The 13,845-nt window shown below is 56.5% G+C and overlaps 4 protein-coding genes across 4 annotated transcripts; 2 read left to right on the top strand and 2 right to left on the bottom strand.

Moving 5' to 3' along the window:
* Nucleotides 1-4,454: 4,454 nt before the first annotated feature.
* Nucleotides 4,455-6,018, top strand: B0I36DRAFT_387602 (uncharacterized protein; the record flags this gene model as incomplete). The annotated part of the gene is made up of 5 exons (XM_046161198.1): nucleotides 4,455-4,607; nucleotides 4,689-4,793; nucleotides 4,857-5,242; nucleotides 5,322-5,386; nucleotides 5,453-6,018. 5 exons carry the CDS (start codon nucleotides 4,455-4,457, stop codon nucleotides 5,848-5,850), a joined length of 1,107 nt encoding a protein of 368 aa, XP_046006947.1. The 3' UTR covers nucleotides 5,851-6,018.
* Nucleotides 6,019-6,434: 416 nt separating this feature from the next.
* Nucleotides 6,435-9,092, top strand: B0I36DRAFT_333107 (uncharacterized protein). Its single transcript, XM_046155176.1, has 2 exons — nucleotides 6,435-7,016; nucleotides 7,113-9,092. The coding sequence occupies exons 1-2, from the start codon at nucleotides 6,504-6,506 to the stop codon at nucleotides 9,033-9,035; spliced, it is 2,436 nt and encodes an 811-aa protein (XP_046006946.1). The 5' UTR covers nucleotides 6,435-6,503; the 3' UTR covers nucleotides 9,036-9,092.
* On the bottom strand, nucleotides 9,093-11,461 carry B0I36DRAFT_333105 (putative MFS transporter). Its single transcript, XM_046155175.1, has 5 exons — nucleotides 11,081-11,461; nucleotides 10,862-10,968; nucleotides 10,578-10,752; nucleotides 10,050-10,458; nucleotides 9,093-9,881 (listed from the first exon to the last, which is right to left on the bottom strand). The coding sequence occupies exons 1-5, from the start codon at nucleotides 11,289-11,291 to the stop codon at nucleotides 9,419-9,421; spliced, it is 1,365 nt and encodes a 454-aa protein (XP_046006945.1). The 5' UTR covers nucleotides 11,292-11,461; the 3' UTR covers nucleotides 9,093-9,418.
* Nucleotides 11,462-11,670: 209 nt separating this feature from the next.
* On the bottom strand, nucleotides 11,671-13,770 carry B0I36DRAFT_296136 (dihydropyrimidinase). Its single transcript, XM_046151885.1, has 3 exons — nucleotides 13,559-13,770; nucleotides 13,321-13,488; nucleotides 11,671-13,262 (listed from the first exon to the last, which is right to left on the bottom strand). The coding sequence occupies exons 1-3, from the start codon at nucleotides 13,592-13,594 to the stop codon at nucleotides 11,913-11,915; spliced, it is 1,554 nt and encodes a 517-aa protein (XP_046006944.1). The 5' UTR covers nucleotides 13,595-13,770; the 3' UTR covers nucleotides 11,671-11,912.
* Nucleotides 13,771-13,845: the final 75 nt, after the last annotated feature.

The following is a 13,845-nucleotide window of genomic DNA, read 5'->3' as shown; positions in this document are numbered from 1 at the left end:
ACAATCGCCCCCAGCTAGTCTTATCCAGCCCTGATGCGCCACAAGTCGAATTTCTTCAGACTGGGTCCTCGCTAGTCCTTCCAAGGAAGCATGACAAAACAGCTCCAGAGCGAATTGTCCAGTCCTGCTACGTGCTGGAGTGGCATAAGCTCAACGCTGTGTGATCATGTGGGCATTCTAGTTACTGACGATTCTATGGAAAGCCACGCTCAGCTCGAAGGGGATAAGACATGGGCTTGGATTCCGGGATGCTGGTGACTAGACAGGGGGGCCAGTCATAGTGAACTCAATGGTCATGGCAAGGATACTGGCATGGGAATGGATCGGCGTACGAGATGAAACCTAGGTACTGATGTCCTTTTCTTGTCTTCTCTCACTTCAGCTCGCTGGCAGCACGCGCTCGTGCGGGCCAAAGGCATGTCCATCTACAGTAGTCGCACAACCTCTAGTACGACTGAGTGAGAGCCTCCGTACTCAATTACTGTTCGATTGTTCCTAGAAGTAACTTGTCTCTGTCAGGAAGGTGCTCCTGTGAGTAGAACTGTGTAGTAATTTCGTCGTGGCATGCCTTAACGATATTTCCACGTGAATGATATATAGTGAGGCACAGGCACTGGAGTACGGGATGGAGGACCAGGTGCTCCCTTGACGCTATGGCCCGTAAATGTTGCGAGGACCTGGAGAATTGTGGAGGATATTGTCGTCCATGCTCGCTCCCCGCATGATTATCGCTGTGACCGGAGAGGCCAGAAGGCTACAGTGACAGGTCAGACCCATAATGCATGCGCGCGTTAGAGGAGGGTTTCGATTGTCTGCAATTTTCGCCTAGTGACAGGGATCTCACGCTGTAGATGCGGAACTAAAAGAGACTTTCTTTTCGCGCATAGTTATGTGAAGAAAGAAGTAGCGTCGTATCCAGGGATAAACATTGGTCCAGAATCCCTACGAATCCCTATCTCCAAGGTCACTATAGCCTTCTGGCCTCTCCAGTCATAGCCAACGGTTGTTAATATCCGGTCCTTAGACTTCCTTCATGATTTTCACCCACGTGCTTCGACGGATAATGTCATCACAGTTACCAGCGAAGCACAGGCAGCGAGCTACACTAACCGACTTGATCCGCAATCTCCTGCCAAAGTTGTCGTGCCCACAAAGTCAAAGTCTCCATCATGCCGCTTTTGTACCTTGGTACATGACCTGCCGCCCCAGCTGACCTTACAGTAAAAAGTGAACTTTCCAAGGTGCCTACATTGCGACAAAGCTGAGACGGCACGCATCATATGCAGCCCGACAGCGCTGAGAGCGTATACATGAGCGTGGGACGCGCCCTGTGCCCGCCGTTCAGTACATAGAACCCGTGCCGATCTCTCGTTTAGCGAGGGCCGTAATTTGCAGCTTCGATGATAGGAACTGCAGGCAAAATTGCAGGTTTCACATAGTGTCGGCGGAAGGTGATAAAACGTATTCAGAGACACTTGAAAACGCGTTGCGAAGAGCAACCGCTATGTCGGCCAGGAGGCTGGCGTGGGTATATTGGGCCATACTGTTGAGTTGCTCCGTGTCCGACTTGTATGAATAAACGCAGTGTCTTATTTTCGAGGCTTTAGCCATTCTGGAGCCCATCATAGCCTCAGCGTCACATGGAAGGCTCCATGATACAGCTTTCTCTTCGGGGATCATGGTCCACATATTTTTGGTCACACAAGATGATGAAAAAGGTCATAAGCAGGCAGCAGTCCTCGATGTAAACAACTCCCATATTTCATGCTCTAGAAGATTCCCGCAGCTCCCACGAGTTTCATATGGTACATCTGATATAAGACTACTAGCCTCACGGCGCAGGGCGCGAGGATGCCGGTTTTCAACTACCTGGTAGGCATGAGGCTGCTATGCTCACGCCTTTACACAGCACCGGAAGAATGCATGCCCGCCAATCAAACATCTTCCCAGAGCTCTTCGCTCGAGCGACGTTTAGTTGCTGACGCAGTCGATTTCGTCGGCATATTCCAGCTCCTGTGAACATTTCAAGGAGAGCTTCAGCGACTCCGTAAAGTGGCGCCTTCTGTTGAGGGGTCTCGTTGCTTACACGAGACTCGAGGGTTCTTTCACGGTACTTTCTGAGAGGAGATGCTCCGCATGTTTCGTGTCGCGATCGAGCTCTGGGCTACTGGCGAGAGTTGACCGCCTGATGCGCTCTTGCGCCCATGCTTTCAAGGTTCACATAGAATGATGAGCTCCTTCCGGAATTTCCGAGCCAGAAACCTCGCCACCTTTTACAGAGCCTCTACGCATCTTGTATTCATTGCAAGCCTGGTTATCGCCATTGTGCTTAAGACTCACGTTTATCAAGATAAGCAAGATTAGGATGGTAATGCAGATCACGAGTTGTGGCACTGCCCCTGTCGGACATTGACATCCGGAAGGTCTTGATGAGACCCCCCTGGACCAAATCTCGTCCGAGGTTTGGGATATCTTCGCCACGACTAACCTGCTGAGTTGGCTCAAGCGAGTCAATGTTTAACATAGCTGTCAACAGTCGTCTCTTTGGAAGGATCAGCAGTCAGTTCTGTCAAACGCAAGTGCGTGTTCGCTCTGTTTACACAGCGGGCATGGAAAAGGCTTACGTGACGATCGTCCTGAGGCCCGGCATCTTGAAAGGGTGCCTTGTATGCCAAAGACCGGCCAGCCCTCGGCCTGCATTCGCAGCCTCGTGATGCCGGTGTTGATGAGGACGCATAGGCGGGACGGAAATATAATGGGATATGCAGCCCGACTTAACGACCACAACTCCGCCATATACTGCTTGTACTGCTGAGACCAGGTACAACAGACTCGTGCCACTACCTAAAGGGCATGGCCACGGGATGATAGTGCCTCTAACGAACCCTTGCTCTAGCCGGTGCCAGTACGGCATTACTTTGGTAAGACTAATTTCTGTTCCCCAGTGAATCACACCAGCAGCCACCCAGACCAGAAGCACGGGATCTGCGGGGACTTTCCGCTGCGTGGATATCGGGGCCTGCCATTTCCCGACTTCCTAGAGCATGCCGACCGTCTTTATCACTCATTTTAGTGACTAGCCTTATGCCTACAGGTGGGTTCGCATTTTTCCGCCTGTCGGAGACGCTCGGCGCCCCAGAGCACATGTCTCCTTCATCATGGTCCACTGTGGCTTGACTTGGCCTCGGGCTGCTTCTCATCTAGGATCTTGTCAGAGCAAGCGCGGTGCCTTCTTCCGCGCTAGTTTTGAATCACTACCAAGAACAGATCTGCACCAGGGTCCATCCGACCACCTGTGGAGAGAGTAGAACGACTCGCCAGGTCCAAGAAGTCTGTTGCGCCTTGCTACGGCGAAGCGTTGGCATGAGCTGCCGAGGTAATGCAGTTCTATGTCGCTTCCGTGATGCTCCTCACTTCTGGCGATCCATCCCCAATGGCAGGCGGGCCATTTTAATCCCTGGTTCTGCGGCCCAACCGCCAATCCCTCGGGACATTTCGCCTCCCAGCCGTCGCGCCTCAGCTCGGGTTCGGGTTGGCCTCGGCTGGTTCTGGATGCGTTCCATGGATTCAGCCATTGGACCTCGACTAGATACGATCTAGGGACTACTTTTCAGATGGTGACCCCCTCCGCGGAGCCCTGCCGGATCACCCGCCTTACTGATGGTGCAAACCGCCACGATCTCGCCAGGCGCGATCATGTAGTAGTGTCGGGGGCTAGTGCAGGGGTGGCGGCCCAACGTCCCCACCTCGATCACACTTCTAGACTGCCGCCAGCCATGCCAGGAGAAGCTTCTTGGGGTCACACTGGCGAGAGTCAGGTGTGCAAATACATAAGTTAATTATCCATTTGCATAGAGTACGGCGCAGGCAACGGAGCACCAAGGTAGTTCAAGCGTCGAGGGGAATGTCAGCAGCACGATGGGATGGGCTCATGAATGAAGATGGTATGCCACTAAAATAAACTTTGAAGCTGCATGCGGAGTGATCAGCGTCTGGGGTTTATCTCCACCAAGAGACGATAGCGTGGCGCGGAGTATGGCTATCGATGTCCTGACACAGGCTAGGTCTGGCGCAATCCCTTGCTTCTTTTGGTCTTTATGCATCCTTACACCAGTGTGACTATGCTCCTAATTGCTACAACATAGCTTCGCCCTGTCCTGTGGCGCCAGTCCGGTTGATGCAGCCGGGCGAGTCCAGTGACAAGACTTATAGTTGTGTGCATGACTACGGAAGATCCACCAGAACAAGGGTTTTTCCGTGATTCGCTGTGAGCGTAATCCCCGTGGTCGCGGGGCGCGCCAGGCAGAGCCTGTGTTGCCTTTATAAATGTCCTACACGAGCCCGCGTGGACACACATCGGCCCTCTGAAGCCTGGGTCATTCTCTGCAGACACCATCCGATCACCACTATTATACGTCAGCTCCAGGCCAAGACCAAGGCAAAGACCTGTCGCCATGGCCGAATTGGAGAGTCGGAGTCTGGAAATCAGATCGGTCGCCTTGGCCGCTTGGGCGCTGGCCCTTGTGGCCGTCGTCCTGCGTGTATGCGCTCGTGCCTTTATCATGAAGGCATTTGCTGCCGACGATTGGCTCATGGTGGCCGCAATGGTTCGTTCATGGAATTGTTGATACCGTCTTCTGTCACCTCAGAAATGTCCTCCTGAATGGGTACTAAGCTGGGCAGGACAGATCGCTTTCACTGCCAGTACTGTTACGTGTGTGCTGGCAACCATAGAAGGTTCGGGAATGCATACAGCGGAAGTACCACCGGAACGAATTGAGAATGCGTTGATGGTACGTTGTTCTGGGCATCACACCTGAGTGAAGGGTAGGACTAATACTGAGTGTCAATACTAGTGGTTATATGCCTGCTATCCCAGTATCGCAGTCACTCTCGCTACCTCGAAGCTCTCCGTCGGCTGCTATCTCTTACGTATAACGAATAAGAGGGTGCATCGCTGGATCATCTTCCTCGCCCTCGGTGCTACAATCGTTGCTAGCTCCATTTTCTTCTTTGTCACTGTTCTGCAGTGCAGGCCGATCTCCTTTGCGTGGGAAAAGATCAGCGAAACGGGGACCTGCATTGACATCGACACGATCATCAATATCATGTACGCTTATAGCGCACTAACACTCTTCACCGATATCGCCTTCACCTTGTTGCCTGCATGGCTGGTCTTTCACCTCCAGATGAGCCTCAAGACGAAACTAGCTCTAACTCTGGTTCTCGGCATGGCGTGCCTGTAAGTCTTCAAAACTGTCAAATGCACCGCGTCGACGATGGCATATGCCTAGAATCTAACAAGACCACCACCTGCCTAGTGCCAGCACTGCCGTTATCATACGCTTCCCGCACCTTCGAGACTTCAAGGACCCCGATCCCCTGTGTAAGTATGCTCTAGGAGATACGACGTGGTCTGATGCCGAATCTGTGACGGGAAACGCGCTGACAGGCAGGCTGGCCAATTTCTTCTTTGTAGGGGCCTCTTCTACCATCTCGATCTGGACGCAGATCGAAGCCAGTCTCGCGATCACCGGAGGCAGCTTTGCCACGCTCCGACCTCTGTACCGGATCCTACTTGTCAAGCTTGGGCTAACGACCAAGTCGACACCGACCTACGGCCGCAGCGGCGCCATCGAGCACAACTGCCCCGGCGGCGGTGGCAATAGCAGCAACTTTAACAAGAGTCGACAGACGGCGCGCAACATGTTTGGCATGACTACGTTCAACCGGATGGAGGACGACGGGACTGACGACGAGGAGTCGAGCGGCCGCGGAGAAGCTATCGCCAGCACGACAGATCTCCACAGCAAGACACCCGCCGAGATTATAGTTGCGCCGAGAGTGTAGAGGGGCCAGTGGGTTGTGGTTGGTTGGTTGGGTGTGGACCATGGGGCGGCCAGAGCTATGAACGACTGGTGCACCCCTGACTTCGAATTGCCTACGGAGTGGGAGTTTCCATGCTGTAAATCCCTTGTTTACATGTAAATCTATTCATTTTCAACTAGCACCTTTATTTCACCGAGAAACGAGTAGCTGCATGGTACAGAGAAGCTCGGACTTTTTGTGTAGTCTGCCGAATGCCAATCTATGGTCTACCAGCAAGTCTCATCTTTGCGACTCAGGTGAGGCACGCCGGCCGGCATTTAACACGGCACTTATGGCTCAATTCCGGAGCCTGGAGACAGCCGCGGTGCAGAGCTGCGCTAAAGAATCGGGCTAGAACTCTGGTGCCGTGGGCTGAGAGTTTAAACAAGTGCAATAAAATCGGCTGCGCCCGATCGGCCCTCGGACCCCTGATCGGCACCGAGGCCGACCACACAGCCCCCACTTTGCTGCTTACGCGAGGCATCTAAAGACAACCGGATTAAGGGAGGCAGTGCTGTGCTCGGCTGCCCGGCCTCGATATTTGGTCCGAGGTCCTACCACACGGCCGAAGACACACCCTCTCTGTCCCGAGCCATTCACATCGGGCGGCGCACAGCACAGCACGGCTAGGCAGCATGTCTGGTGTTACGCCGAAGCCGTCACCAGCCTCACGGTCATGCATGCCGTGCCACCAGCGCAAGGTGCGCTGCGACAAGAAGACGCCCTGCTCGGCGTGTATCCGCGGCAAGCACCGGTGCGCGTACCCGGGCAACGGCAGCGGCAACGACGACGGCACGCAGAGGCCACGGAAACCCAAGTCGACGATAGCAGACATCGCCGGCCGCCTGCAGCAGCTCGAGGGCACCCTCGTGTCGCTGTCTTCTGGCCATCTGTCCAGCAGCAGGACGCCCGTGGCGGCATCACCGAGGCCACTCATCAGCCATGAGCCAGCAGGGCCAGTGGCCTCCCCTGGTGACACAAGCCTGCAATATAGCAGGCATTCGACGACGCAGAAAAGGCAGACGCCGACAAGGTCTAATGATGACAACGCCAGACGCACCAGTACGGCGTTTGCGGGGGTCCTGCGGTCAGGCAACGACTCGAGCGAGTACGTCAACGAGATCCTGCTGTCACGCGTCCTCGAGGAGGTGAGTCCGTCTGCCTTGATGCGATCTGTGTAGTGCAGGCTTCTCAGAGCTAGCCACGCTGACTGACACGACGACCACCATCGCGAGCAGCAGCAGGAGGACGAAAACCGGCCGACAGAAAATCCACAAGACGATGGCCCTCCACGCAAATCCGTAAAGACAGTGATGGATAGCCCGATCGGCTACCCCTTCTCGCCCATGATCTCCGAGCCGGACAGTCCCCCAAGGTCGCCGCTTGACCTGCTGCCATCCCGGGGCCAGGCGTCCCAGCTCTGGCGCATCTTTGTGCAGAACACGTCGGGCCTGCTGTGCCTGCTGCACATGCCGACGACGCAGGTTGCCGTCTTCACCGCCGTAGACAGGCCCGACAGCGCGCCCGCCGACGTCGTCTGCCTGCTCCACGCCGTCTGGTTCTCGGCCATCACGTCCATGTGGCCGGGCGAGGCTGCCTCGGTGCTGGGGCGGCCCAAGGCCGAGTCCCTGAGCCGGGCCAAGACGGGCTTCGAGATGGCCCTCGCGGCGGCCAACGTCATGCAGACGCCGACCGTCACGGCCCTGCAGGCGATTGCGCTCTTCATGATGAGCCTGCGCGCGCACCGCACCTCGCGCTCCGACTGGGCGTTCCTGGGGCTCGCGATCCGCCTCGCCCAGTCCCTCGGCGTCCACCGCGACGGCACCGCGTTCCCGCGCATGTCCCTCTTCGAGGCCGAGATGCGCCGCCGCCTGTGGTGGCAGCTCCAGGCCCAGGACAAGCGCGCCGCCGAGGACCACGGCTTCGTCACCGACGCCTCCTTTGGCGGCGACAGCGCCGACGCGCCCCGGCTCCCGCTCCATGTCGACGACTCGGCGCTGCATCCGGGCATGACACAGATGCCCCCGCCCGCCGCGTACTTCTGCAACGCCACGCACTTTCTCATCATGGCACAGGCGACCCTCGCCCTACAGCGCCTCTCTCGCGAGTTCGCCCGTGGCGCCGGCGAGGAGGTGCGGCAGACCATCGTGGATGAGCTCATGGACCGCGTGAGCCCGCTGCTCGTGTACCTCAACCCGGTCATCCCCGAGCAGAAGGCTGCACTGCTGGCCTGCAACATTGTGCTGGCCAAGAGGGACTTTGTGAGCCGGGTGCAGCTCCTTTCCCGACATCCCTCACCCCTGGGCGACGATGTCGTTGAGGACGAACAAGAACAGGAAATAATCAGTGGCGCTGACCCTAGGAGGGAGGACGGTGCAGAATCACCTGCAGCAGCAGTAGCATCGACCACGATGAAGACGACCAGGACGGAATGGACAAAGACCGCCATCATGGAGGCCAGCCTCGTCGTGGCCTGTGACATCCTCGACATGGACCACGAGGTCTACAAGGACGAGCTGCTGCGCAACTACCGCTGGCTCTCAGAGTGCTACCCGCAGTACCACCTCCTGCTGTACGTCCTGTGGCACCTCAACATGCGGCCCGTCCAGGGCCCCAACGTGGGCCGCGCCTGGGCCGCCGTGGACCGCGTCTTCGAGCACGAGGCCACGCGCGTGTGGCGGCAGGGCGGCGGCGGCGAGCCGTTGCCCAAGGTGTCTGCGCGGGAATACAGACCTACAGGCTCTGTCTGGGCCGTCTTCCTGAGGCTCCGCGACAGTGCGCTTCGTGCGAGGGCTGCCGCTCTCATGACTGAAGTAGCCGCTAGTAGTGTCGACCATCACGATGTGGCTGCTGGAAATATGCAGGCGGTGGATGATGCGCGGACCGCGGAGAGTCATGCAGTGGAGGGGCTGGCACGACTGTCCGGAGACGGCGCTGCTGCAGCCGCTGCCTTTGAAGAGGAGCAGCAGCCGCAGCAAGCGGAGCGCTGGGCAGAGAACCCTGGCTTTCCGGCGGCGCAGGATAACAGGCTGGAGCCGGATCGTGGCTATGACAATGACCCGGACCACGGCGACTTCATCAACTGGGACGGCGAGGTGCAGGACTGGACTACTCTGCTAGCCGACTTTGAATCTCAAAACTATGGATTCTGGGGGGCAGCTCCTTAAGAACCTGGTGTTCTCGTCCTACAATGAATCACTCCGTCAAAGCTCTGAAACGGGTATCATGGAAGGTGTACAATAATGCCATTCAATTGCTTTGTCGGCACGTCCGTCTAACAAGAGATATTCTAATGAATATATAACCACCGATACAATCTTACATGATCAACCGCCGCCTTATTAAATTCTTCCCTTCATGTATACTCTTCGCGGCCGCGTAATTCTGCCCGGCCATCCCCGAATTGCGCCATTGTCCACGCGCCTTCACGGCTCGGACGAACCCCCCTTTTCGCAGCGCCCATGTACTTCCTCCTGCCATTACACACACAACATCCAACACTCTTTCGGACAACCTCCTTTATCATCCCCCGTCTCCCGTTTTTCCCCTCCTAGTAAGCAACCATGAGCTTCCAAGACGTCGCGATCCCCCGGCTCGTCGACACACACAGAGTGCCTGCGAGAATCAAGACACCCGCAAACACCTTGACACCCACGAAGCTGCCACCACCACTGCCGCTGCTGCTGCTCAGGATCGCCCCGGCGATCGGGTTCGTGACGAGGCCCGGCACGGCGGCGACCAGGAAAACGAGGCCCGTGCGGAAGCCGATCTCGCGCGGCGGCGAGATCGCCGCGACCAGCGCGCCCAGCAGCGAGACGTACGCCCCGGAGAAGAAACCGAAGAGCACGGAGAAGGCGATGATGATGCCGTCGCGCGTCGCAGCCGCGGTGGTGGAGGAGGTCGGGATCCAGAGCGCCAGGGTGAAGAACCCCGCAAAGAAGCACGACATGATGAAGGCGTTGAACCGGCCGATCTTGTCGGCTGCCACGCCCGAGAGGATGCGGCCGAAGAGGCTGCAGCCGGTGTCTTCGTCAGCACATTTCCATACGCATACACAAGAGCAGAAGGGTGTGTGGGAAAAGGGCACGACTGGGGGGGGGGGTGCGGTGGGGAATGGTCTCCCTGTGAGTCTGGAAGACTGAGAGTTCAGGCGATAACGATGACAACCAGAACCCACTCACCTCCCTGCATTGAGCGTTGTAACCAGATACCCTGCGAGCTCGGGCCGCATTCCAGCCTGGAGGGCCTCGACCTGGATATAGTTGATCGGGATGTATATCCCAAACGTCAGGAGGACCATGCCCGCCAGCAGACCCAGGAAAGGCACCTCCTTGAACGGCTGGGCAAGCTGCGCGGGCGTGAGCCGCTGCGGGTTCGGCGGCAGGCGGGCCTTGACGGTGCAGTTGGCGACGACGAGCAGGGCGAGGATGAGGAAGGCCGCGGCGCGCATGGCCCACGGGTAGCCCACGCTCTGGACCAGCCGGGACAGCATGATCGGGAAGACCACGCCGCCGAGCGACGAGCCGGTCGCCAAGATGCCGTATGCGGCACCGCGGCGGGTCGAGAACCACGAGGGGATAGGGTTGATTGCTGTTCAGGCAGGCATTAGAGGAGTCAGGTCAATCTCTGGGACTTGTCTAGACCCGGCGCAGCATAGAAAAAACGACCTTCAGCTGGGGGCGGGGGGACTTCTCCGAGTCTTGACTTACCGGGCTGGAAAATGGCGGCAACGCCGATGGCGCTGCATACGCCCTGAGCGAGCAGGAACTGGTAGTACTCGGTTGCCAGGGACGCCATCATCAGTCCAAAGACGTGTAACACGCTGCCACCTAACAATAGGTAGCGCGGCCCGAACCTGTCGTAGAGTATGCCAACAATTGGTCCCTGCAATGTCCCAGGTGGGGAGAATGTCAGATCTCGTAGAAAGAACGCCCGCACATGTGTGAATGCTTGTCCATAAAGGCACCTCCATAGGGAAAGGAATGCTCCTTACCATGGCCATCATGAAAAAGATCTGCAGCGAAGGAATCCAGGCAATCGTGCTAGAGGTGTAGGCCGAGAGCGGACCGGTCTGGTAATACCCCTGAAAGACGCCAATGGCTATCATTTCACAGATTTCTCTAAAGTCAGTCCGTGTTCGCCGGGGAAAGAAGGAGATTCCCCTTGCTCTTCTGGGAGATCTGAGTGACTCAGGCTGGGATCACCAACGTACAGTTAAGCCAGCCGAAGCTACAAAAGGAGACACAGAACCCGCCCATGACGACGAGCCACGCCTCCAGCCCTCCGTCAGGGGCCGGAGAGTCCTCCATCGGCACCTGCTTCTCGTTGGCCGCCTGCGCCGATGGCATGACGTCGGAATGGTCTCCTTCCTCAAGCGCAGAAGCACTGTAGTACTCATGACTTCTCCTGGTGGGTTCCGCCATTCTTTCGAAAGTCTGGCTATGGTAGCCGCTGATTGATACGGTGGGTAGCAGACGTGCTTGAAAGGGTTGCAGTGCAGGTGTGTCGATTGTCGTGCAAGTCGTGATTGGAATCTCGATTGATGCACGTTTACGATGGAGAAGTGGAAAGGAGAAATGGACCGCCTTTAAAGTATTGAATCTCGGCAGCCGAACTTGCGCGGCTCTGGAATTGTTCAGCTTAGAGGGAGGCTTGCTTCAGAGGCAAGGTTCGGTCTCGGCGGCGCGATCGGCGCCGAACGCTTTTAGTCAGCCCGGCCATCGTCACTCTCCACCAAATGATCTGATTGGCCATCCGAGCGGCGACGCAAATGGCTCATCTCCCCTTACTCATGCCGCTTTCGCATGTTCAATTCAAAATCTAGCCCGGGATCTTGGGAGTTCGGACTCGGCATTGATCTACGTCACACCGTGAACGATCCAAGATACTTGCTAGCGACAGAACTATATTTCCAGTCTTCGCTTCGAGCACGTCCGTGTTCATAATTGAGTTTCCTGTTGCACCGCTGACGACTACTTGCTGTGACCAGTAATGGACAGCCCTGATTGACCCAGGAAATTTGATAATGGGAATGTTGAAAAAAGCTAAGGATATGCCACACTCGGCCGCTTGATCTCTGGCATGGGCTGGAACTCGTTCACCCATTTGTTCCTTGGCTTGCTCAAAGTGCTCTTGCCCCGGCGCAGGAACTGCCCAAATCCCATTTCGCCAACAAGCCCCCCGTTGTCTCGATCCCAGACCACTTTGCCTCTCAGGATGGTATAACGCGGCCAGTTGTGAAACTCCATGCCTTCAAAGGGAGAGTAGTCGATATCATGGTGCAACATGGAGTTCTCCAGCACAAAGGGCTCCATCTTGGCGGTCCCAGCTTCCCCGTGGACAGCAGCCTGCTGAGCTGTCGGGTACCATATCACAAAGTCGGCATCATATCCCGCGGCGATGGCGCCTTTGGTCTCCCCCAGACCGTACAGTTTGGCGGGATTAGTCGATGTGACTTCAACAAACTTTTGAGGGGTCACCTTGCCAGTAAGAACACCGCCTTCGAAGAGAACTGGCATGCGCGTTTCTACTCCTGGAAGTCCGTTCGGGACCTTGTCGTACCGCATGCCGCCGCTGGAGTCCAATCCTGCCTTTTTCCCGCAGGGGTGGTCGTATTTGCTGGGTGCGTGATCCGAGCTGAAGGTCGTGAAGGTCCCGTTGACGATGCCCGTCCACATGGCTTCCAGGTCCATGCGGTCTTCTCTGAGCGGCGGGCTGCAGATGTGTTTTGCGCCAGAGAAACCATCTTCTGGATGGGACGGGCGGAGCGAGTCAGCCGTCAGATAGAGATAATGAGGACATGTCTCGGCGTGGATGGGGAGGAGCCTCGTCTGGGCGTTTCTGACATGCGAGGCGGCGGTCTTGGACGACATGTGGACGATGAGGATAGGGATGTCGGAGAGCTCGGCCAGAGCGATGATGCGGTAGGTCGCCTCGTCCTCGGCGATCTGGGGCCGGCTGATGGCATGATAGTACGGGGCGGTGAGTTTCTGCTCCGCAAGACGGGCTGTGATCCAGGAGATCATGTCGCTGTTCTCAGCATGCACCATCGTTGTCATGCCTAGGTTCCGCGTGGCCATCATGACATCCAGGATCTCGCCATCCTTCAGCTTTAGTGGGTCATAGGTCATGTACAACTTCACCGAGGTGATACCCTCGCTCACATAGAAAGGAAGCTCGTCACACAGAACAGTCGGCGTGGGGTTGGTAAGAATAATGTGGAAGCCATAGTCGCAATAGGATTTGCCGGCTGAACGTGAGTGATAGTCCTCGACCACGGGATGCAGAGACTGGTGGTGTCGCTCCTGGGTCGCGAAGGCGATGATGCTGGTCGTTCCGCCGGCAACGGCCGACCTAGTGCCGGTCTCAAAGTTGTCCCCAGTTGTAGAGTTGTCCTAGCCTTGAATTAGCCAGAGAATTGGGGTGCAGCCATGAAATGGGCCGAGTGTCTACCTGATCGAGATGCACGTGTGAATCTACGCCACCGGGCATGACGAAGCCATCTTGAGCATCAATGACCCTTGTGGCGGAAAACAGAGAGCCCAGGTTCTGGCCAACGGCAAGAATCTTGCCATCCTGGACGACGATGTCTTGACGTGGGTGAACGTCGGATGCGGTCACCTGTTGATGCGTCAGTTGTCAGGCGACAAATTTGTGTATGTTTTCTTTTGAAAATGCCGTGGAAACTCACAACCGTTGCGTTCTGAATGATGAGTTCAACGTTCATTTGGAATAATTAACACTGTGGACCAAGAAGAGAATGAGTTCGACGCTGCGCTTGCCACGGCTCCGTTGTGTTGAAGCTTTCCAATTTTCGTATGTGCTCTCACTTTCTCATCTCCTCAATTCGGGATGGTAGGCTTCTCAGTAATTTTCATGGTAGTTCAAACCTCCGCCGTGATTATGCGCCTGATTGCAGATTAATGAAGCGCTGGAGATAGGCCCGGCGGAGAGATAAGGATAGCCGGGATAGGCAAG

The sequence above is a fragment of the Microdochium trichocladiopsis genome, assembly GCF_020744255.1.
Source record: "Microdochium trichocladiopsis strain MPI-CAGE-CH-0230 chromosome Unknown B0I36scaffold_10, whole genome shotgun sequence".
Taxonomy (NCBI): domain Eukaryota; kingdom Fungi; phylum Ascomycota; class Sordariomycetes; order Xylariales; family Microdochiaceae; genus Microdochium; species Microdochium trichocladiopsis.
This window is presented reverse-complemented; position numbering and strand designations above follow the sequence as displayed.